This window comes from Cherax quadricarinatus, unplaced genomic scaffold (genome assembly GCF_038502225.1).
Source record: "Cherax quadricarinatus isolate ZL_2023a unplaced genomic scaffold, ASM3850222v1 Contig1218, whole genome shotgun sequence".
Classification (NCBI taxonomy): Eukaryota; Metazoa; Arthropoda; class Malacostraca; order Decapoda; family Parastacidae; genus Cherax; species Cherax quadricarinatus.
The window spans coordinates 31,260-57,581 of record NW_027196244.1 but is presented as its reverse complement, the minus strand read 5'-3'; the positions used below and the strand labels follow the sequence as shown (position 1 = coordinate 57,581).

At 44.1% G+C, this 26,322-nt stretch overlaps 1 protein-coding gene across 1 annotated transcript in view; it reads left to right on the top strand.

The window, feature by feature from the left end:
- Positions 1-26,322, top strand: part of LOC128706126 (uncharacterized) — an 84,839-nt gene that overhangs the window by 31,900 nt on the left and 26,617 nt on the right. The window contains exon 2 of the mRNA XM_053801138.2: positions 2,990-3,181. Within this exon, the coding sequence (XP_053657113.2) occupies positions 2,990-3,181 (192 nt within the window). The remainder of the gene's footprint in view (positions 1-2,989; positions 3,182-26,322) is intronic.

Below are 26,322 nucleotides of genomic sequence, written 5' to 3'. Positions count from 1 at the left end.
GAGTGCATATGACAGCTTCTCAAGACATCGTCTACAGGGACGGCTGTTTAGGCGAGAGCTGTCTTACCGTGAATTTCCCTAAAATAGCCATCAATCCACCGGTCCACCCAGCTAACCAACCGTCTCCCTTTCACTGCTTAGGGTTAGAAATAGGAGGCAGTCTGCATGGTGAGACTTCGATGTCATCTCACCGGGTAAGTAAACGATTTGAGTAGTGGTATTTCACTGAAGGCTGCCCTGTGCGAAGCAGTGCCACCTCCCACTGATGCTACACCTTTGATATCTCTTTACAAAATCAGAGTAGAGTCAGTCTCAACAGGGGCTTTTTTACCCGCTGCTTGGTGCAGGACCGCTCCCCTGCCTGTGGGTTCGCTAGATAGTGAATAGGGACAGTGGAAATCTCATTAATCCATTTATGGTGTCACTAATTAGATGACAAGAATTTAATTAGTGACGAGCATGAATGGATTAACGAGATTCCCACTGTCCCTATCTACTGTGTGTGAGTGTGTGTGTGTATGCAAAGGGATAGAGAAAAAAGTGAAACAAGGTATTACCCTGGTTTCTGATGTCCCATACCTTAACATAAAATATTACATGTACCAAAACATGAAGTATTTTCCTATGCCTAAATTTTTTATTATTATTATTATTATCACACTGGCCGATTCCCACCAAGGCAGGGTGGCCCGAAAAAGAAAAACTTTCACCATCACTCACTCCATCACTGTCTTGCCAGAAGGGTGCTTTACACTACAGTTTTTAAACTGCAACTTTAACACCCCTCCTTCAGAGTGCAGGCACTGTACTTCCCATCTCCAGGACTCAAGTCCGGCCTGCCGGTTTCCCTGAACCCCTTCATAAATGTTACTTTGCTCACACTCCAACAGAACGTCAAGAATTAAAAACCATTTGTCTCCATTCACTCCTATCAAACACGCTCACGCATGCCTGCTGGAAGTCCAAGCCCCTCACACACAAAACCTCCTTTACCCCCTCTCTCCAACCTTTCCTAGGCCGACCCCTACCCCGCCTTCCTTCCACTACAGACTGATACACTCTTGAAGTCATTCTGTTTCGCTCCATTCTCTCTACATGTCCGAACCACCTCAACAACCCTTCCTCAGCCCTCTGGACAACAGTTTTGGTAATCCCGCACCTCCTCCTAACTTCCAAACTACGAATTCTCTGCATTATATTCACACCACACATTGCCCTCAGACATGACATCTCCACTGCCTCCAGCCTTCTCCTCGCTGCAACATTCATCACCCACGCTTCACACCCATATAAGAGCGTTGGTAAAACTATACTCTCATACATTCCCCTCTTTGCCTCCAAGGACAAAGTTCTTTGTCTCCACAGACTCCTAAGTGCACCACTCACTCTTTTCCCCTCATCAATTCTATGATTCACCTCATCTTTCATAGACCCATCCGCTGACACGTCCACTCCCAAATATCTGAATACATTCACCTCCTCCATACTCTCTCCCTCCAATCTGATATTCAATCTTTCATCACCTAATCTTTTTGTTATCCTCATAACCTTACTCTTTCCTGTATTCACCTTTAATTTTCTTCTTTTGCACACCCTACCAAATTCATCAACCAATCTCTGCAACTTCTCTTCAGAATCTCCCAAGAGCACAGTGTCATCAGCAAAGAGCAGCTGTGACAACTCCCACTTTGAGTGTGATTCTTTATCTTTTAACTCCACGCCTCTTGCCAAGACCCTCGCATTTACTTCTCTTACAACCCCATCTATAAATATATTAAACAACCACGGTGACATCACACATCCTTGTCTAAGGCCTACTTTTACTGGGAAATAATTTCCCTCTTTCCTACATACTCTAACTTGAGCCTCACTATCCTCGTAAAAACTCTTCACTGCTTTCAGTAACCTACCTCCTACACCATACACTTGCAACATCTGCCACATTGCCCCCCTATCCACCCTGTCATACGCCTTTTCCAAATCCATAAATGCCACAAAGACCTCTTTTGCCTTATCTAAATACTGTTCACTTATATGTTTCACTGTAAACACCTGGTCCACACACCTTTCCTAAAGCCTCCTTGTTCATCTGCTATCCTATTCTCCGTCTTACTCTTAATTCTTTCAATTATAACTCTACCATACACTTTACCAGGTATACTCAGCAGACTTATCCCCATATAATTTTTGCACTCTCTTTTATCCCCTTTGCCTTTATACAAAGGAACTATGCATGCTCTCTGCCAATCCCTAGGTACCTTACCCTCTTCCATACATTTATTAAATAATTGCACCAACCACTCCAAAACTATATCCCCACCTGCTTTTAACATTTCTATCTTTATCCCATCAATCCCGGCTGCCTTACCCCCTTTCATTTTACCTACTGCCTTACGAACTTCCCCCACACTCACAACTGGCTCTTCCTCACTCCTACAAGATGTTATTCCTCCTTGTCCTATACACGAAATCACTGCTTCCCTATCTTCATCTGGTGGAATCCGTGTCTTCAGAAATGGAATAACCCATGCACAGAAATGTTGTATTTCATTATGTGACATATTATCCAATACATCGCATAATGTAAAGTCATGGAGATGGAGAAGCTTGCAGTAGCTTTAGAGTAGCAATTAGAGTTTAAGAAGAGAAAGAGACTTAAATTACATGAACAATAAGATATTATGAATTAAAAATTGAAAAACTTTGAAAGGAAATCTAAGAACTGGAGAACAATGTAGGGAAATAAATGTTGGATAGGCAGGCAGTAAAGAGCAAAGTGCCATTAAAACTGATCTTTGTATATGCAAAACAGATTAACAGTAATTATGTAAAACCGAACATTGTTTGATACTTGATTATCCAATAATTTCTTATTTTGGTGAAAAACTGAGTATCAGTAACAAAGAAATATTTAATGACAAAATATCTTAATAGTTCTTATAAATTTTTTCCTTTGTATTTTCACTGGAATTATTTTTCACACTTCTAGTACATGATTGTTGGTGCTACCACAGCCACGAGAAGTGATGAAGAAGATACTGAAAAATGTCTGGAGTCTGGAGTGTCAGTGGGCAGCAGAGAACAAACAACGGGACGTCTGGTCGGTGTTTGTTTGAGTTACATCATCACTTCAAACTCTTCATGGTATAATGATGAGGCCAAGTGTAGCACCCAAGCTGAGGTAATAGCAAATATATTGTTATACACAAAATTAATTACAAAATATCCTTGAATGAGGACCCAACTGACTTTTGTCTGATTTGTTTTCCATCCATCATGGTTTTTGCTTGTTTCATAAAAGCCAATTACAAGCTGTTTTCTCACACTTTTGAAGATTGAGATGCTTGAGCAATATTTGGGAATCTTTACTGTGGAAACTTTTTGACAGCCAGTGGCTTCTTTAACCCAATACAGAGAAGAACACTGGAAGATAATGAGTTTGAGGTAATCAGTCCCTCAGCCTGGAGTTGATATGTTCAGTCCGTCAATCTTGAGAAAAGTAGAGCATGTGCATGACTTACATACTGCAGTCAGATGAGTTGAAAAATCTGTTAGTGTAAGTAAGTCATGACTACAGTTTAGGCAAGTAATGAAGAACTCTCGAACTGTGCACAAGTTTCTCATTCTTTAACTTATCAGTTTTGTAAATCATTTACATCTCATGTGTAAAACACATCAACATCCTGGGATCATGATACAGGGAATACCTCAACGCTTTACAAACCTATAGTCATGACCCACTTACACTAGAGGATTTTTCCACTGGTGACGCCGCCTACCCTTGCTTCTCCTCACTTATTTGTTATAAATAAGCCACTTCTCCACGCATATGTTATACCTTTCTTAAAATAGATGGACTAAACTCATCAACTCTGGGTTGAGGGACTGATTATCTCAAACTCCTCCAGACTCCGCCATTTACAATATACGTCAGAGTTACCATAAATTATGTAAAATTATCATGGAAAGTGGCAGAAACTAGTAAAGAGATGCAGAACAAGTCTATTTTCAGAATTAAGGGAAAGAGCTATGAGAAGCTGAAGAAAATGAGCCAAACGATATAGCAGAGAACCATGGAAGATATTTAAAATACAGAAATTTGTTGTGTAAACAGATATTGTATTAGAGGCGAGAAACAGGTGCACGATGGGACACTTGGAAGATAAAGGCAGAGATAAGTCGTATAATTGTCAAGAATTATGTCTTCAGCCTCAGGTTGATCAGGAAGTGAAATGACCTTGAGGAAGAGTCAGATGACGCAGGCTCCATGTATAGTTTTAACAGTATGAAAAGGTAAGAGGAAGTGAATCTGGCAAGAGGCAAGTTAAGAGGAAGGACCAGGAGATGAAGCTCGAACATTACATCTATATTCTGTATACAGTTGATGTCAACACATACAACCATACAAACAGAGATTGTTCTGAACATTTATCTATTTAAACAACAAATGATCACTTTATAATCATTAGATTAATATTCAGAATAGCCAGTGACAAGGAATAATTACTTTTCAGTGGATATTTCCTGACCTAAAGGAACAAGTGAGCATGGTAGTAACTATTAAACATAATATACATATGAACATAAGAAAGGAGGAACACTGCAGCAGGCATGTTTGCCCATACTATGCAGGTCCCTTACATATCCGTCCCACTAACAAAACATTTGTCCAACCCAATTTTCAATGCCACCCAAGAAATAAGCTCGGATAAATCTATCCACTCATATGCAAGTCCCACTCAAATCCAATCCCTCTCATTCATGTATTTATCCAACCTAAATTTGAAACTACCCAAAGTCCTAGCCTCAATAACCCAACTAGGTAGGCTGTTCCATTCATCAACCTCATTATTTCCAAACCAATACTTTCCTATATCCTTTCTAAATCTAAACTTGTCTAATTTGAATCCATTACTGCAGGTTCTGTCTTGGAGAGATATTCTCAAGACCTTATTAATATCCCCTTTATTAATACCCATCTTCCACTTGTACACTTCAATCATGTCTCCCCTCATTCTTCGTCTTGCAAGTGAATGCAATTTAAGGGGCTTCAATCTTTCTTCATACGGAAGATTTATAATGCAATGAATTAATTTGTCATTCATTGCTGAATGTTTTCTAACCTGTGGTGACCTGTACTTAACTCTGTGAAGAAGTGTCTTGTGTGCTATCTGTGCAATGAACCAAGATGCCCCCCATCGAACAACTTTACCAGCAGCTTTAGGAAGAATTGAGGGTAGCGAAGATGGAGATACTGCGATTGACTGAGGAAAACAAGAGGATTCGTATTAGTCCTCCTGTTGTGAGTCCTCAGATCAAGAAGGGAAACTGGACAGTGGCTGGACAGCAGGGAACGAAGTTGACGGTCAAGAAGATGAATGGAAAGGTAGAAACGATGAAGAAGAAAGAGACTGCTGTGGAAACTGTTGTGGAAACATCTAATGCATTCTCTGTGCCACCCGACGAATTTAAGTTGACTACTGGAAACATCACGACAAACGACACCAAGGAAGGTAAGAATATTGTTGTTGTTGGGGATAGCCAGGTTAGGTACATGGATAGGGAGTTCTGCTTGAAGTGTCAGCATAGTTGCTGATCCCCTGTATATGTATAGCTTATCTGAGTATCATAGTACCATCCATATGTTTTACATACATGACCCCTTTGCTAGGCCTAGTGACTAGTTTGTATGATGTCACGTGATCCTGCATGAGTGTGTGTGACGCACTGCATCAGCCTCAGTTCTCCGTTATCCAAGCAGGCGACAGAACAGGCAGTTTGGGCTCTCTCCCTTCATACTCTGCTAATATATGTGATACCTCCCAACAATTGTGTTTAACTCCAACCATCACATCTCCTACGAACCCCCACTACAAATGGTGGTAGCGGTGGGATGTAATTCTGATGATTACAGCGATTTCTGGAGATAAATTTCTACTGAGCTGGTCGCCATCTTGTGCCATTTAAGGCCTCACGAGATGGGTGATGCTCAACATACCAAGCCAGCTACCCCAGTCGAGCGTCCACCAGCCTGTTTACTTTGCTTACCGGGGTTGACCCGGGTTTGCAAGGTAAGCCAAGCCACCAAGCCAGTCTGTGTGGGGGAGTCCAGCCCAGCTCTACACCATTCCAGCCTTGCCTGCTAAGCCAGCTTTCCACCCCTGCTGTGCTCATCATTACAAGTTCTCAAGCCAGTCTGTGTGAAGGGTTAAGTCAAGCCAGCCAGCAACTAACCCAGGTTACTTAACCCAGTACTCAAGCAAGCCATGTGGGTACAGTCTTCTCCATCGCTTTGTGCTTCCAGTTCTAGCTGTTCTGAGTGCTTTACCATCCCTGTGGTGTTGTGGTATTTTGTGTTTTTTTTTAAGCTAGCCCAGCTTAGAATATTTTCGTGCTTAGTGTGGGTGTCCCCAGAGTGGCTTACGCCACTCATCCCATAGGCCCAGTCACCAGGCGGTGTCTCAGCGTGGCTGCCTCAAGCACTCACCCACCTCCCCACCACCACTGTTCTTTTTTTACCCTTATCATGGGGTCTAGCACCATATTTTACTGACTACATAAGGGATCAAGAGACAAGAGTGTTCCTTCGACCCTGTATGCCTACGTAAAAGCCTCCTGTGTGAGTCTACCATCGATTTAAGCACAAATTCATCGAGGCATCAATATGTGGAGAGTAGTAGCGAGTACCGCGACAGCCACGAGACTCCAAACTACCTTCCTCACTCTCACCACTACCGCTCCAGTGATAATAAATATTATTTTTTTATAGACATATGCGAGTGTTGAGAAAATTTTGCAGTGATTCCTGAGTGACATTTCTTTTCAGTGACTCTTGATAAGTGTTTATTATATCCTGTTTACAATATTTTTTTCCCTCTTTCTTCAGTGTTAATTTTCGTGCTTTATTTATGTCTGTTTTGTTGTGTTCATTTTTTTTTATATACTTGAAGTAAGTACTTTAATGTTTTTCCTTGTTATGTGCAATATATAAGCAGTATAAACTTGTGTTTACACTTCACAATTATCTTGTGTTCACAGTATTGTATTCCTTGCCTAGTAATTTATACAGTGAAGTAATTCAGTAACTTGTTATCTTATATTCTGCATCACAACTCAGTGTTGTCTCAGTTATTTTTTTTTCTTCCAGCATTTGTGTATTCTTGCTGTTTTTGTTTTCATTCATTTGCCATGTTTTTTCTCCGTGTGTTGAACATTCTTGTGTTAATTCCTTTCATTTAGCCAGTGTCTAATTTGTCTTATCTCCACAGACAATAGTGCCATTATTTTGTTTGAAGCAAGACAGTTATTTTCCAATTTTTGTGACCCAAAGCTTCATGCAAGAAAATTCTCATAGTATTATGCCTATATTGATGTGTTGTGTTCCTGCATCACTGTGATTGTTAACCTTTTTTGTTTTGCATTTTTGCCTTTATTATTTTTCATATTTCATTGAACAAATTCACTCTTAGTGCAATTTTTGCCTCCCTTTTAAAGTAAATCATTCTTTTGTTTGTCCAGTAAGTGTTGCTTAAGCTGCAATTAAGAGATAAAATTCTATTCTATTCTATTCTATTTGATTCGCCGGTAATCCCGGCCCGGGTCTCTTCCATTTTGGTGACCCGGCATTGGCTCCCTGGGTAGGGAAGTGACATTTATCGTTACTTGCACCTGTGTGGCAGGTCTTCAGCAGGAAGGGGGGGGGGCTACCTCACCGGCGCAATGGCCAGATGACGTACCAAACGTTAGTGTGCACTAACAGTGGCTGGTGTGCAGTGCAATGGAGGCCCAAAGCAGGCCCTCGCAGCAACTTCAGCGGGGGGGCGGATGACGTGCAAGGACTGGAAGTAAGGTTTCCAAGTCCCTGTCAGCTAAGTACACAAGATGTGCTGCCTCATCCTCTCGGGTCTGCCCTACTGGGGTCATAGGGAAGTGTCTACGGCGAAGGGGCATCGTAGCCAGGCAGTCTAACAGGTAGTGCACCAAGGGCTGCGGAGCCATTCGGTCACAATGGGCACAGAGCTCCTCTCATACCCGTTCAACAATCCACGCAGTGGTGGGATACCCTAAGCGTAGGCGGTGGATATGCACCCTCAGTTCCCTGGACTGTGTCCGAATACTTGGAGGGGGCACCCTGTGGGTCGCCCTGACATACCAACAGAGGCTCTGTGACTCCCCAGGGTCAGGGAATGGGCGCCTCGCCGCACCAGCAGCCAACAGCGCAATCTGGCTGAGACTGATGGAGATCGCAGCACGTGGCTGTGCCTCGAGGGTTGCAGTCCTAGCAGCCTCATCTGCAGCATCATTGCCAGGGATACCCACATGGCTCGGGATCCAGTTGATGGTAGCCCTGCGACCCTGGGCCATGAGAGTCTGCAGGTCACCCCGGATGGATGTGATTAAGTGTATGTTGTCCTTTGGCTCTCTGTGCATAAGTGCTTGGAACGCTGCCTTGGAATCAACGTGGATGATGGGGGGATGCTGATGGTCTGCAAGAGCATGCCGCAGAGCTTGTTGGATGGCAAAGAGTTTGGCCTGGAGGATGGTGCAATGGTCTGGGAGGCGCCAACCTGCTGTCAGATTGCTGTGGAACATCCCAGCAGCTGTGCGGCCTGCCACTGGGTCTCTGGAACCATCAGTGTAATATGGTACACACCCTGGGCCTTCCGCACCCACAATGCTAGCCGAGGCAAGGTGGTGCAGAATGTCCCGGGTGCAATGCCTCTTGCTGTCTGGTAGGGTTGTCCAGCTCACCGCAAACAGCTCTGGTGCCCAAGGGGGTGGCACCGTGTAGTTTGCTGCCAGTCTGTCGCAGCCTCCCGCCTGGAGCAATGTCATGGGCAAGAGCTTCTGTGTGGCATCTGCTACCGACCACATCCATCGGCGGCCGGGATGCAGTGGAATGACCTGTCCCTGGCGGACCCGTAAATCTCTCATCAGTTTGTCAGCCCCTGGGAGTCAGAGATACTTTGCAATCCTCCTGGCAGCTACCAGTTGGATCCTGTCTTCAAGAGGCTGTAGCTGCACCTCAAGGTTCAGAGCCACTGCATTGGCCCACCTAGGAGCCCCCAGCATGGCCTGTACAGCTGTGTTCTGGATGACACAGAGGGATTTGATGTTTGTGGGTCTGGCGTGAACCAGAGCAAGTGCCTCATAGTCAACGAGGGAACGTATTGCCTGGATGTAGAACAACCTCATGACCTCGAGGCTGGTCCCAACCCTAGGGTTGGCCAGGGCACTCAATGCCCTGACCCTCTGCAGAGCCCTCTCTTTAATGTGGCGCACATGTTTCTGGAAGGTGAGGTGCCTGTCAATGTAGATGCCAAGGTACCTATAACTGTGAACCCATTCCAGGTCAATGCCCAGGACCCGCAGCCTCTGACTGGGCACCTTGGTGCGAAGGATCATGGCTTTGGATTTCGCCGCAGATATCTTGAGTCCCAAGTGATGGCAGGTGGAAGCCAGCAGATCGAGGTCCTGCTGGGCATGCTGCAAAAGCCGGCGCTTCCTGGGTACGACAAGTGCCAGGTCATCGGCATAGCTGAGGAGGATGGTGCCTCTGGAGAAAGGCAGGCACACCAGCTGGTGCATCAGTACATTGAACAGGGTGGGACTAAGCACCCCGCCCTGTGGAGTGCCGTTGTCCAGGGTCTTGAGAGAAGATGCATGCCCCTGGAAGCGTACCCGGGCCCGCCTGTCCTGGAGATAGGAACGAAGCCATGAAAGCAGCCTGCCTTTAATCCCCCTGTGGGCCAAGAGTGAGAGGATGGCAGGTGCACTGGCTAGCTCAAAAGCTCTCTCGAGGTCAAGAAAGACAACAATGTGGGCTTGGGCGTCCGACCCAATGCCGGTCAGTAGAGTGGTAAGGCTTTCGAAAGTGCCCACTCCTCTGGTGAAGCCATAGAGGTGTTTATGAGGAGGGCCAAGCTTCCACCTCAGGCGCTCCAACACCATCCTTTCAGACACCTTCGAGATGCAACTGGTGAGGGAGATGGGTCTCACACTGCCAGGATCCCCAGGCTTAGGAATCGGTATGATGTCAGCCTCCTTCCATACGACAGGGAGTTTGCCAGCTCGCCAAGTCTGGTTGATGACCCCCAGGACAGCTGAATGTCCAGAATGGCCAGACCGAGTGATCATGCCATAGATGATACCATCATGCCCCGGTGCAGTGTCTCGATGAGATGTGAAGGTTGCCTGGAGCTCCTGGTCGGTGAAGTCTTCATCCGTGACGTCCTTAGCCTGGCATGCTGCTTGGATCACCATCACCCTCTAGGAAGGAGGGTGGCTTGGAGGTCCTGGAGATCCTGAGGCAGTTGAGCCATGGCCGCTCTGGAGGTGAATAGGTCCACCAGACGCTCTGCCTCCGTTGCGGGGTCTGGGTGCAACCGAGCCACACTGCGATGCTGCCCAGTGGCCAATCGTAACTTGATCCAAATCTCAGATAAAGTGGAGGAGTAGCTGAAGGAGGCACACCACTCGAACCATTTAGCCTGCCGGACCCTGTGTGAGACATGGCATGCATGCCGCACCACTTCCCTGAGCAGATGCATGGACTCAACCGTTGGATTACGCCTGTGCATCTTGCGTACAACATTGATGCAGTGGTTCTGTTCCCTGATGTCCTCACTGTAAAACCACCAGTCACGTTTATATGACCCTCCACCTGTAATGTTAGGTATTGCTGCCTCAGCTGCACATATGAAGGCCACCTGCAAGCTTTGAGCCGCCTCATCTGGGTCTTCTGGAAGAGGAGACTCCACCCACCAGCGCTCAATGACCTCCTGGAAGCACTGCCAGTCGGCCTTTTTTAGATTCCATCTGGGGGTTGGTGTGGGGAGTGGGCACCGCTGTACCATCAGCGTAGTGACCACTGCAAAGTGATCACTGGTGAGACGGGGGTGGACCTCCCATCTCGCGCTCGAGAGCAACCGCCTAGAGATGAGTGTGACATCCAAGCGGCCACCATAGTGATGGGTTGGCTCACCATTATTGAGGAGGGCGATCTCAGGAACCTCCTCCAGCACAGCCGCAAGGTGCCTCCCAGCTGCGTTGGTAGGAGAGACAGAAGAAAGAATTGGGTGGTGGGCATTGACATCCCCAGCCACAACAAGACCCTCCCGTGGGGCGAGTGCTGCCACCTCTGAAATGTCAAGGGTGTACCGAGAGCTTATGTAAATATTGTAAACCACGAGAGGTCCATCCGCCAGGTGTAGGGTGACAGCCTGAACTTCTACGCCCTCCCCACAGTCGATGGGGTCAGTGGAGATTGAATGAGGGATAGTGGTCCTGACGTAGATCGCCGTGCCCCTGCCAGTCCCTTCCAGGCGCTGAAGGTAGGCAGAGAATCCCGGAATACGTGGCTGCATTTGACGTGACAAATCGGTAAGTGTCTCCCGAAACAGGAAGACATCAACCTCATCCTGAACTGCAGCTTCAATCACTAAGTGAATTTTCCGCTGCAGCCCACAAATGTTCCACTGGAGGATCTTCAAGGGCCGTAGAGGTGGCTCACTGATTCCATCTCTGCCTGGGACTCGTCGTCCGTTGTTGGCGACCCCGGGGCCTCCTCCATCACAGACTGGAAGGACTCCTGGATGATGGCTTGAAGTTCCATTGAGTCTTTCCTGTCCAGTAGGACAACGCCCAGCATCCATGACAGGAGCTGCCTGCAGGCGCCCCTGTCCTCTGCCGACGGCAGCAGGCGACAGAGGAGCGCTGAGATGACCCCGATGGTTTTCTTCAGTCGATCCGGAAAGGATTCGACCATTACCTCTGCAGGCATTGAGCTGGACGATCCGTCGAGTCGGGGCTGGGTCACTGGGTATGTCTGGATGGCTGTCGACACTGCAGCAGCATAAGCTGGGTGCACCCTGGGCCCGGCATGAGTGGCCATGGACTTCCAGTTCCCCTGGCGGGGAACCTCTGCCTGACTCTGGCCGCTCACAGTAGGGGCCTGCCCTTGGGAAGAGGCCTGCTGGCAGTATGGCAAGGAATGTTGGTGCCCAGCTGGAACCTGCTGGGCAGTGTGCCTGGCCTGTGGCTGTTTTTCCCAATGATTCTGTCTTCTTGGCCACCTTGCCATCTGACCCCGCAGTTGACCACGCTGCTGCAAACCAGTGTCTGCCCCCTGATGCCACCGCTGGGAGCCCAGTGCTGGGAACTCGCTGGTATTGCCCTCCTGCGGTATCCGGGGAACCGTGATTGGAGCCCATGCTGACTGTTGCTGGGCAGTTCCAAGGCTGGGTGGTGTCGGGGCTGTCGGGTCGTTCCGATGACGCACCTGCTGCCAGTGCTGCACCATCACAGGACAGCTCCGGCTCCAGGCATGGTGCCTCTTTGAGCAGTTGGCACACTTGGGCTCTGGCCGAAGGGCTTCGCCAGTTGGCTGTTTGAGGATTGCAATGCAGTCCTTCGAGTCGTGTGCCTTGCTGCACACACCACACTTCTTCTCTCGCTGGCAGGTGGCTGCAATATGATTGAACCCCTGGCAGTTGAAGCATTGTACTGGGCCTGACAGGTATGGTCGGGAAGTGGACCTTTGTGGTGGATCAGCACCCGGCAGGTGGGCACCTTGTTCACCGTTGCAGTGAGTCGCTCCGCCTTGACAATATTGGGCACTTCCAAAATGGGGTCCAGTGGGAGGGGCACAGGGACGTGTAAAAGCACCCCTTGTACACCTTCTCCGAAGCAAGCAGTTCCACCATGCTGGGATGGGTCACAACCAGCCCCTTCAACTCCTCGTAAGAGTCTTCATCCCGAGGAATGACCAGAACCTCGTTCCTGAGAGTGAACTCACAGTGGAACTTGAGGTGGGGGAGACCTTCCAGATACCTTACAAACCCGTAGTTGGGAACCTTGAATTTGTTGAAGGCCCTGGTTGCTTGTGCCCGAGCTGAGCGGGAACTCCTCCTTCAACGTGGAGTCAGCCAGTCCCCGTCCACTGTGGAGGCCAACGCAACTGGTGTAGGGACCTGGGATGGCTCCATCCTTGCCACTTGAGGAGCTACATCCTCCTGGCTTCCTTCCACGACCCCTATGGCCATCTGGGGGTGCAAGTCTTCTTGGGTAGGGGCTGCCGACGGACCTAGTGGCAGATACGTAGGTACAGTAGTCTCCACTGCATCCTTGGCCTTCTTGGTGGGGGCTCCCACCTGCCCCACGTCGCCCTCCAACTCGTCCCCGCATTCCAAGGAACGTTTAGGCTGCTCTCCTGGTTCTGGCATGGTGACTGTAGGTGTGGGGACAGAGCCAGCAGCAGAGCTGCTGCCTGTGACCTCACATTCGCCCACACTGGGTGCAGAGCTGTGAGGCTCAGAGCCCCAGTCGGGGCCCGTAGCCACCCTCTCGTGGCTCACTGCTCTGAAGCACTGAACACAGTCCAAGGATCACCAGGAATGACGCTAATCTGTGCGTAAACTAACACAGATTTGCGAACACAACACACACTGTTTTCCAATCTTCGTCCAGTCGATAATCTTTATGAATTGAAATTCCTGATCTTCACTGTAACCTCCCTGATGATCTGGTGTTGGAGATAAAATGTTCAATCAGTTCATTCCTTGATAATTTTTTTACTGTTTTTGTAAACTGCATTTTCTTGTGTGTGCATTTTTTTTATTATTGTAATATTAACTCATTTGCAATGATTCTTGTATAAATATTTTGCTGCCATTAATTTTTTTTCTTTCAGAAATTTTTATGCAGTGTTGTGTTGTGCAGTACTTTTGATTAGAAATTATTTGCAATATTGCCACAGTTTATATCATTGCAATATTCTGTGATTTCAGTTTTATATTCCTTGTTCTGTGCATAATATTTTATTCTTGTGGGTCATTTTACTTTTTTTTAGATAAAATTGCTTTCCCAATTTGTTTTAATTTTGCACAAGATTGATTGATTCCATTTTGTCATTTTTGTTTGATTTATTAATTTTTGCTGAATTTCTTTATTGAATTGAGAGTAAAGACAACTCACTGTGCCATTAATTCAATTTGAAGTAAATTTGAGCAAATTAAATTTTTGTAAAGTACAATTTCTCTTGATTTTCAAAGTGTTGCTTATCCGGTTGAGTAATTATTTTATTTTCATGTGAGTTTTCCTTACAGTGTGAATTGTCAATTTTTCTTTACTTATGCAGAATAGTTAAGTATATTCTTCCCATTTAAGTCTACTGTTTTGTGTGTTCCCCAGCTATAATTTTTTTTTTGTTTCTTTAAACTCTTGTTTCACATTTTGCAAGCATGTCTCAAGTCTTCTAAAGCGATGCCTCAGCACATTCTGCTAGTCCAAGCAATAATGCGTCAGTCCAAAATTCGAGTAATTCCTTATCAAATGATAGACACACTCAGACTTCGAGCCTTCGCAATTTTAGTCGTGACCTTTATGATGCTATGCCGTTGTTCCATGGGAATCCAGACAACCTGGAAGCATGGTTTACCGCTGTTCGTGCTAGAGCAAATGCCTCAGTAGATGGCCTCCCGTCTGAGAGTTGTATAATTAGTATCGGAAAGGAAAGTTTGGCTCGTTCACCAGCCGCCTCGAATGTCTTTAACTTAATCCGGATGACGGACTTTCAGGGTCTCACCAAATGGGCAGATTATGAGCAGTTAATATGTAACTATCTTGACCCAGTGAGAGTGACTGATCCTTTCGTTGTCCATAAGGAATTAGTGTGCACAGCACCGAGGCCAGAGGAATCCTTAGATGAGTTTCCTCTTCGTTTAAATAACCTCATGACCTCATTCGTTAAGGCCGGTCAAAGCACCAAGTACTTTGCAGACGATGATAAACGAGCTCTTGAAGGGTTTGCCAAATTAGCAGCATTTGGCGTTATTAAACAGTTAATGCCACCAACTACAATGTATGTGTATAATTCAAATCCTCTAACTGCCGCAATGGGACTGCTTGCAGCCCTCATCCATGTACGTGACTTGTGTCCCTAATGAAGGCCTACATCAGCTGCTTTGACTAATCCTGTACCTCTTGTTTGTGCTACAACCAAAACTCCCAATCGAAATCACTCGCGACCGTCATCCAAAGCTAGTGTCAAGAGTTATCATTCCCATAGCACTCGTAGTATGTACAGTATGTACCTGCTATAACCGTGGTTACCGTGGCCATATCGCCATATATTGTCATATATTGGCCATATATTGTCCTGATAGTCTCTCTGAGAGGTATCGTAATGCTGATGAGTACCAGTCCAATCTGCCTTATTGTACTTATCACAGAATTCATGGTCATGACACATCCGAGTGCAATGCTCTCTACAACTTTCAGTACTTTAGATCCTTCCATGGCCGTCCCAACCGCAGAGCCAGGAGAGGAAATATAGGTCGGGGTTCTCAGACTAACCAGAACCAGCCTCATTCTTCCAATTCGGGGGAATCTGAGTGCCCCAGTCAACCCGTCCCGTGATGACAGTAGGTGATAACGAGTACACCATCCCCGTTCACAATTCCTTTGAAGCCTTAAGCAGTCTCGAGAATGACAATCCTGTAAATGATGTTGCTTCACACGTCTCTGATGTAGATGGTTTTGGGGACGAAGTGGAACATGCCTTCTCCGATGACAACCCACCTTTTTGTTTGCATATAACTCCCAATGAAACGATAGGTTCTCTAGTGCAAGCATCTATTCATAATGCGCCCGTTCATGTGTTCATGGACTCTGGTGCGTAAGCTAATATCATCAGGTCTAGTTTGTTTAAAGATAAGCTGTTAAGATGTGTCCTCCTCGTAGAACCAATTACTGTAACCTCCCTTAGTGGAGTAGCTGGTTCCCTTCTTCGTGTCCGAGGTCAGACTTCCCTCACCTTTTCTATCAAAAGTAGAGACTTTTCTGCTTCTTTCCTTGTTGTCGACTAGATTACTTTCCCTGGTGACCTTCTACTGGGATTTGCCTCCATGAGGGACTTACGTATTGCGCATGACCCTTACCGATGGCATGCCCAAATTAATGACTTGATCGTTCCATTTTGGGGTTACCAGCTTGGATCCGAGATCTGCCATACTGCCACAGAGTACGACGTTCGGATTAAGTCCTTACAAGCCAATGAATTTTCCAGTAGCATACCCAAGCGGTCAGGCACTAATAACTCTGTCACTCCCATCTGTGTTCCACCTACACCTTCAGACATGCAGGATAGTGTTCCATTGCCTCAAGTGTCCGAGGACACTCAGACTGCCTTGAGTGCACAGCCTATCCCTGCAATGACTGCTAGTTCAAGTAGTAGTTTCTCCACAGAGGATGCCTTGTCAGAGAACGATCATCTGAAAGTAGTAATGCCATCTCATGTTGATGTCACATGCCGTCTGCAGAAAAACGTCTCTGTTGCGGCTAATGCTCTCACTAGAGTGTCTGTTGTTCCTTGTGTTCCAGATGGTGATACTATCCTCGTTGACAGTAATCCGTGCATTGTAAAAAGTTGTTTCTCGAGTAATCTTCATGTGTTGTTAATGTTTATAGAGCAGTCTCTTTATAGTTGATACCTCACGTCACTGTGTGTGACTCAGAATGAATACCAGCATTGTCGACCGTGTTCATTTCTTTTCCTCTGTGCTTGCAGTGAGAGATAGTAGATCCGTTGTCCCTTGCTCATATTGTGTGTTACAGTGTTACTTTTCAACCGGGAAGAGTCATCCACTCCTCCGAGTTTGTTCATTCCTCCAGTAAGAAAGATCCGATCCCATGTGGTCTAGTGTGATTTGATTCCTGCTCCAGGAAGATCTTATTCTGACTGTGAAGCCACCAGCACCCACTAGTGACTTTGTCATGAGTCAAGAATTACTGTATCGAACAGCCAAGTTGGGTACTCTAAGCAGAAGAGTATATCAATTAGTAATTCCACAGTCACTAGTGAACGTAGCTCTACAGCTAGTTCACGGTGCACCAGGTGTTGCACACCCTGGTATGGATCGCTCTGTGAAACAAGCCAGAAAAAAATACTTTTGGCCACGTATGGCAACCGACATTTCCAAGTATGTTAAGAAATGTAATGTCTGTATGCCTAATCCAACCTGTGTCCTAATCCAATCCAGGTGCATCCAACTATTAGTGAACAGTGGGAAAGAGTTGTGCTAGATTTGTTAGCCAATTTTAAATGTTCCCTCCAAGGCAACAAACATCTGTGTGTTATGGTAGACCATTTCACCAGATATTGTGAGTTAGTTCCTTTTGCAGATAAGACTGCCGAGACAGTAGCTAAAGCGTTTAAAGAACGCATTATCTGCAGGCATGCCACCCCTAAATCCTTAGTAACAGATAATGGAGGTGAATTCTGTAATGAGATTCTTGAAAATTTGTGGAGCTTGTACAAGATCTCTAAATCCACCATTGTTCCCCATCATCCTGCGAGTAATGGCTTGGCAGAACGTACAAATAAGAAAGTACTAGATGTTTTAAGAGCCACTATCAACCCCAATAGTCAAACCTGAGATGAAGTTATACCGGATGTTCAATGTGCCATAAATTCTGCTTACAATGCTTCCATAGGTGACACTCCACATTATGCATTGTATGGTGTACACAAGCATTTACCTTATGAGTTGTTATATTCCACTCCAAAACCCAATTACAACCTTGATGATTTCATAGCAATTCGTACCAGCATAGCTTAAAGTGTTTTTAGAAGAATTCGTGAAACACTTCATAAATCAACAGCAGAGCTTACTAGAGTAACTAATAGCCGTGCTAAGCCTACCAAAGTTAAAGTGCGTTCGAGGGTTATGCTGACTAATTTAAATAAAACATCCACAATGTCTAAGCTCGATCAAAAGCTTGTTGGCCCTTATCGAGTAGCTGAACATATCAATGGCAATAAATATAAGGTTAGAGAAATTAGTACTGGTCAGTATAAAGAATCGCATTTAGATCATATGAAGTTAGTATGCGATGTTGATGATATTGCTACCCAGGCTAATGTGACAGATAATGACAATCCTCTTGACTCTGTACCCTCTACCTCTAATACTCAGTCAGATAATTAACCCGAATGTCGTTATTCTTTGCATACACGACAAGTAATGAGAAACCCACAACTATCTTTTGTAGATACTCGTTCAGATCGCCCTCAGTCAAGGCATGTGTTAGCCATTGCAAAAGTATTCGATCCACCCAAAGATTATAACCATTCTGCATATCTAAATCTTACCCTCACAGAGTTGGGTTTAAATGTACATAGCATGTATAATTAGATGTCCAAGATGAATGAAGTTGTCAACTGTGTGTTTTGTTATTAGCTGATCAGCTTTTCAGATTTTTTTTTTTTTTTTTGTGTTCACGTTCCCTCCGAATTCTGAGATTAGCAGTACTGATCTGTGCGTGCAAGAATTGTCTTTGCTGTTAATCACTTTCACCTTTCTAAATATATTTATCCTTCCTCAGAATGCTTAGAGTGTATGAATACAGATCGATCGATCAATTCCATCCTTTATTATACCATGATTTGTTCTTGTAATTCGTAATGCATTACGTTAAAACTCATTGCCTTAACACCCATTATGATACCATCCATTAGTTCTAAGTTACATATGTCTTTGGTATTGTATAGAATCAGCCTAGAGCTACCTACCTGTTCAGCCTATAGCATAGTATTGTATGTCGAGACGACATACGTAACATGACCGAACTGTCAGCATAGTTGCTGATCCCCTGTATATGTATAGCTTATCTGAGAATCATAGTACCATCCATATGTTTTACATGCACAACCCCTATGCTAGGCCTAGTGACTAGTTTGTATGATGTCATGTGATCCCACATGAGTGCATGGGATGCGCTACATCAGCCTCAGTTCCCCGTTATCCAAGCAGGCGACAGGACAGGCAGTTTGGGCTCTCTCCCTTCATACTCTGCTAATATATGTGATACCACCCAACAAGTGTGTTTAACTCCAACCATCACACCTACGAACCCCCACTACAGAAGGACAGGAGTAGGAGACAGAGGGTTTGCTTTCATAGAGCTGGGATGGAGGATATTGTTAGCCAGCTTGACAACTTCATGAACGGTAATGGGATCAATCCTATTATCTGCCTCGGTGCTGGAGGCAATGATGTAGGCAAGCGTAGAAGTGAGGATTTAGTTAGAAAGCTCAGGACAGCAATAGACATAATTAGACATGTTATATGTGGCATTTTGCCAAGAAGGGGTGTTGGAAATGAATGGTTGTCCAGAGCAATTGGTATTAATTGTTGGCTGGATAAACATTGTAAGGATAATGCAGTACCATTCATTGACAATTGGGACAACTTCTATGGCTGAAATGACATGCATGCAAGAGATGGGGTTCACTTATCCAGGACAGGTGTGGGTTTCCCTGCTAGCTCAGTTGAGGGGGTTGTTAGCACTTTAAACTAGGATTAGTTAGAGGTATGGGTTTAGAAATGACAAATAATGAGTATGAATATATTGACTTACGCTCTGATATTAAGAATCTTAATAGTAACTGCCATGGAGTAACTCTGGGTAATGATAATTTCAGAAATCGTGTAAAAGCAAAGATGAATAGGAAAAATGTGCAGAAGAAAAAACATATGATGGTATTTTATGCAAACAGTCGAAGTGCAAGAAATAAGATTAATGAACTTCGTTTGGTAGCATATGCTGGGAACTTTGATGTCATTGCTTTAACTGAAACCTGGTATGATTTACAGAGTCGGGATAGGATTGCTGAGTGTAATATTCAAGGGCTTAAGTTCTTCCATGTGGATAGATGCAATGGGAAGGGGGGAGGAGTTGCATTATATGTTCGAGAAAATATTAATTGTTGCATAAAAACTGGTATAAAAATAGATGGAACAGTAACAGAATCTGTTTGGGTAGAGTTTGTAGAAGGTCAAGAAAAACTAATTCTAGGTGTAATATACAGACCTCCTGGCTTGGATCACGATAGAGGGAGACTTATTTGGGACGAAATTGTTAGGGCTTCTAAACACAATAACATAGTGATTGTAGGGGATTTTAACTTTAGTCAAATTGACTGGAATTTCTTGACCGGTAATATAGAGTCCAGTGACTTTATGGAAACAGTTCAGGAATGTTTTCTGAAGCAGTGCGTAACAGAGCCTACGAGGGGTAATAATTTGCTTGACCTAGCCTTGTCAAATAAGGAAACACTCGTGAATAATCTGGGGATCACTGAAGAGCTTGGCGCAAGTGATCACAAATCATCACTTTTATCATTAACTGGGAATACAAGAATAATGAAAAAAAGGTAAAAATCCCTGATTTTTTGTTCTGCCGATTATAATGGGATTAGGGAACACCTGTCAAATCTCGATTGGGGTTATCTACCTAATGATTTTATTGACGATGATCATACTTATGATTATGAAGGGATCTGCAGTTATGATTTTTTTCTTAATAATGTACACCGTGTTCAGAGTATATACATTCCTCAGAGAGAAATTAGGTCTAATAATAATAATCCCAAATGGATTAATAGAAGGCTAAAGCATCTATTGGGGAGAAAAGGGGAATTAATAAGCGCATCAGAAGAGGAGAGGTTAACCTTACTGACCAATATGTCCAGCTTAAAAGAGAAGTAAACAAGGGGATTAGAAAGGCTAAACGTGACTATGAAATTAGAGTTGCTAATGAATCAAAGGGGTTCTTTCAAGTGTATAGGATGAAGGTGTAGGAAAAAGTAGGACTTCTGAAAATTGGAAATGAACAGCTGACGGATAACGAACTGGAAATGTGTTCCTTATTTAATGACTATTTTTTGTCAGTTTTTACACAGGAAGATGTAAATGAGATTCCAGTAATTAACAATTATTTAGTTCTTGATGAATTCAAATTAACTAATATTACTGTCACGAGGGACATGGTTATTAAACAGATAGACAAACTGAAGCAAAATAAGTACTTAGCTCAGTGGTGACATGTACTTAGCTCAGTGGTGATGTGTACTTAGCTCAGTGGTGACGTGTACTTAGCTTTGAGTGGTGACGTGTACTTAGCTCTGTGAAGACCTGTTTGTGCGCTCTCTACGAATTGAAGCAAGATGCCCTCCATCGAGCAACTTTACTAACAGCTTAAGGAAGAATTGAGGATGGCGAAGATAGAGATTCGGCGACTGACCGAGGAAAACAAGAAGATTCGTAGTAGTCCTCCTATTTTGAGTTCTCAGGAAAGAAAGGAAACTGGTCAGTGGCTGGACAGCAGGGAACAAAGTTGACGATCAAGAAGGCGAATGGAAAGGTAGAAACGATGAAGAAGAAAGAGACTGCCGTGGAAACTGTTGTGGAAACATCTAATACATTCTCAGTGCTACCCGACGAATGTGAGTCGACTACTGGGAACGTCACGACGAACGACACCAAGGAAGGTAAGAATATTGTTGTTGTTGGGGATAGCCAAGTTAGGTATATGGATAGGGCGTTCTGCTTGAAGGACAGGAGTAGGAGACAAAGGGTTTGCTTTCCTGGGGCTGGGATGGAGGATATTGTTAGCCATCTGGATGACATCATGAGAGGTAAGGGGAGCAATCCTATTATCTGTCTCAGTGCTGGAGGCAACGATGTTGGCAGACGTAGGAGTGAAGACCTGATTAGCAGGTATAGGTCAGCAATAGAAATAATTAGGAGGAAGGGTGGGAACCCTGTCATATGTGATATTTTGCCAAGGAGAGGAGTTGGAAATGAATGGTTGTCCAGGGCAATTGGTGTCAATTGCTGGCTGGACAAATACTGTAAGGAAAATGCGGTAACATTCATTGACAACTGGGACCTCTTCTATGGCAGAAATGACATGTATGCCAGGGATGGGGTTCACTTATCTAGGTCTGGGGTGGGAGCACTGGCAACTGCAGTGGAGGGGGCTGTTAGTACTTTAAACTAGGAATAGTTAGTGGTATGGGTTTTTGCAGGAAAACAGTGAAGTCCCAGTGCAGTAATATTATGAGTTCTAGGGGAACTAGTAATAAGCAGAACGAGGTAGATATTGAAAAGCCAGTGACACTGGGTGATAAGGACAGTAATAGGTTTAGTAGAAAAACAGAAATGAGCAGGAAGGGTAAAGAGAAAGGAGAGTCTTTCAATGTTTATTATGCTAATAGCCGTAGTGCTAGGAATAAGATGGACGAGTTGAGATTAGTTGCTAGTGCAGGTAACATTGATGTATTTGCCTTAACTGAGACGTGGTTTAATTCAAAAAGTCGGGACATGCCTGCGAAATGTCGCATTCAGGGTTTTAAATTGTTCCAAGTAGATAGAAGTATCCGGAGGGGGGGTAGGGTGGCATTGTATGTCCGAGATCGCTTGAACTGTTGCATAAAAACGGGTATTACGTCAGAAGTAACACATACAGAGTCCGTTTGGATAGAATTTTCAGAGGAGCATGAAAAACTGATTTTAGGAGTGATATACCGTCCCCCAAACTTAGATAGAGACCAAGGGAGACTACTATGGGAGGAAATTGTTAAGGCCACAAGGCACGATAATATAGTAATTCTAGGAGACTTTAACTTTAGTCATATTGATTGGAATTTCTTGACTGGGAATTTAGAATCATACGACTTCTTAGAAGTAGTTCAGGATTGTTTTTTGAAGCAGTTTGTGACAGAACCTACAAGGGGAAATAGGTCCTTAGCTATAGCTTCTGACCTAATTTTGTACTGGTTCCAGTGTATTGTCACAGTCACAGTTTTACCTATGCTGAACAAAGATTCAGTATTATGGGAGTGTTGTAACTTTTGTGGAGGATCTGCTGATGGTCCCTACTTAGTGTCGTTATATTATTTCCCAGTTCCTGATTCTGTGTCGTAGTCGCTTGATATTGCATTGCTATTGGGCTTAGCATTCTTTGTTGTTCAAGCAGACTGTTCGGGTTGCCAGTCGGTCAAGAAGTTAGTTTATTTGAGGACTTTGTCAGTCACTTGTTTAAGTCTTATTCGAGTCTTGAGACATAGCTAACTACTTAAGAGCACTTACACGCATACACACACTTGTACATATTTGTAATATCTTATTAAATGTTAATGTACCTGACGGTACTTAAGAATTATAAATGTGATATGTGCTTTCAGCACAATAATATTGAACTCGAGAGATTGATTTTATTTTGATTGCTGTAATTAATTTAATTTGATAATATACCTCTAGACAACTTACTACTTAATAAATTTATTAAATTTTAATTTCTCTAGTTAGTAGCCTACCAGTTGTAATCCTAAAGCACTATTGAACCATACTGAATTTTAATGGATAATTGGAAAAGGATACTGACTACTTGTTACGAAAACCCAGTAACAGGCTGGATGCTAGAAGGGCAGTCCTTTCTAGTATTCACTGGAGATCTCTAAGCTTTTAGAATCGCGTTTTTTGTAACAAATGGGGGCCTGTCCGGGATGCTCTTGATCCAAGGTGTTGGAGAAATTGTCCAGTTTGATATACTAGTGAATCTATGATCAAACACTTTTGAGTACTTTCCTAATCTGAAGACTTTGAGTTTAGTCTTGTACAACATACCAGGTGGATGTATGTACCTGACTGAGTCTCTTGATCCAAGGAGATGGAAATACTGTTTATGAGCTGTAGCTCTAAGAGAACCAACACTAAAATTCCTATTAAGATTATAGTTTCCCATAATCTCTCTCTCGTAGTACAATTATTTTCGTGATGTATGCCAAAGTGAAACAGTTAATTGATACTCTGACTTTGTCTGAGTTAAGTACATTAAAACTTCAGACGTGTTGGCAAGTAGCCAAATATCTCGGTGTGACGTATAACAGGAATTACACCGCTGAAACTGTCAGAGCATTAATTAAAGATATATTGTTTCCTGCTCATACAGAGATGTCTGATTATGATTCAGATTCAGAAAGCCTAGTGTCACAATTAGGAAGTATGACTATTTGATGAAGAAAGAACAACTAGAGCAGAAGTGAGCCTAGTGTCTGAGCCTAGTGTAGCTCAGTTCTCGCTCACGCCTTCCTTCACTGACACATTAGTACAGAGTATAGCTGGTAGTATGACACAGCCTAATACTAGTACAGTGTATACTACACCTGTATTTACTTATCCTAGACCAGATCTAGACTCTCTAGAGACGGCTGGACCAAGTGTCCGACCTAAGGACCGTCCAGACCATGTTAATTTCCCTACTCCTCCATTACCCACTGGTCCTATCTCTCAGGAACAGTTTGAGAGGTTGGAACGCCTCTTTATGTTGCAGACTGCACAAATTGAGGCACAGAGGAAATTGAACGAAGAAGATTTCCAAAGAGAAACCTATTTTATTTCCTCTCAGCGCAATTACTAGAGCTATGTCAAAGATTCAACAACCATCCTTGTCTCCTGTTGAGTTAGTTGATGACAATGATTTGGGGTTGAATATGTTGTTTAGTGACGCTCTGCGCCCAGGATCATTAACACTGACTCCCCCCGGTCATCAACCTAGTCAAGACACAACTGACGTTAAATTTCTTACTCATGATGATTTAATCAAGGATCAGTTTGTTGATCAGTCATTGGAAAGACTGAGAGATATAGCAGTTACTGAGAGTGAAGCAAAGGATCTCGATAATTGTTACTATTATAGTAACGGTGTACTGATGGAGAAAAATACATGTAAGTTGTCAGCTGATAGTGTTTCCATCACAGTCAAGCATTCCGTAGTGTTACCAGTTACATTTCGTGAACAAGCCATTGATTTTGCTCACAATAGTCCCATAGGAGGACATTTGGGTGTCAAGAAGACAATCGGTAAACTGGCAAAACATTTTACTTGGCCAAAGATGAAGGAAACAGTAGCTGATCATGTGCGACGTTGCCACGTGTGTCAAGTGACAGGCAAGCCAGCGCACACACCTCCACCTGCGCCTCTCATTCCTATCACCGTGCATGGTGAACCATTCTCACGTCTTATTATTGATTGTGTTGGTCCTTTGCCTAGAACCAAACTAGGAAACCAATACCTATTTACTATTATGGACGCTGCAACACGCTATCCCGAAGCTATTCCTATGAGAAAAATTAATGCTCGTGCTATTGTGAGAGCGCTGATGAAATTTTTCTCCCAGGTTGGATTGCCACGAGAGATACAATCAGATCAGGGATCTAATTTCACTTCTAAGATCTTTCGAGAAGCATTATCCCACCTAGGAATAAAGTCTGTACTTTCAACCAGTTATCATCCACAGTCACAAGGGGCTCTAGAGAGATTTCATCAGACACTGAAGTCTATGATGAGAGCTTATTGTGAACATTTTTCTAGAGACTGGGATGAGGGTATACCTTTTCTTCTGTTCGCTATGAGAGAAAGTGAGCAAGAAAGTCTCGGATTTAGTCCGTTTGAATTAATATTCGGACACCAAGTGCGTGGTCCTCTCGCAGTGTTGAAAGACGTGTGGACAGGAAAATCAAATCCATCATTGAGTACTTCACCTTCATTAATGCAGCAACATTTGACAGCCGCTAGAGAGCTAGCTTCGAAAAACCTAGTTTCAGCCCAAGCTAGAATGAAGCAACATTATGACAAGCGTGCTGTCTCTCGTTCTTTTAAAGCAAGAGATAAGGTGATGGCTCGGAAATTAGTACCAGGTCATGCTCTACAAGCCAGGTATGATGGTCCCCTGGAAGTAGTGAAAAAGCTTAGCGACGTAAATTATTTGGTACGTACGCCTGGGAAAGAGAAATCTAATCATGTGTACCATGTTAACCAGCTTAAGGCATACTACGCTAGTCCTCTACCTACTACTTCTATTCTTCCTAGGACAGAGGAAGAAAACGTCAGTCTACCTGACATCTCTAGAGGTATAGAGGTTCGTTTAGAAAATTCAGTGACTCTACAATCACTAGACGATTTTCTTAGTAACCTTGGGATTGTTGAAGCTGGTGATATTAAAAACATGATTTTGCATTTCCCTGAATTGTTCGGTGATGTTCCTAAACGTTGTACTCTGGGTGTACATGACGTTGATGTACAGGGAGCATCACCCATTAAGCAATCACCATATAGGATGAGTCCAACAAAGCATAAAGCATTGAGAGAAGAGGTTGATTTTCTGTTAGCTCACGGACTTATTGAGCGCAGTAAAAGTCCATGGGCATCTCCCTGTATTTTAGTGCCTAAACCTGACGGTAGTTTCAGGATGTGCACTGATTACAGGAAAATGAACTCTGTCACCTTGCCTGATGGTTATCCTCTACCTCGTATTGACGACCTTATTGATCGTGTGTCAGGAGCCCAGTTTGTCAGCCGTTTAGATCTCTTACGAGGCTATTATCAAGTCCCGCTTACTGAACGTGCTCAAGAAATATCTGCTTTTACTGTTCAAGATGGATTGTTTAACTACCTCGTCACCCCCTTCGGCCTATG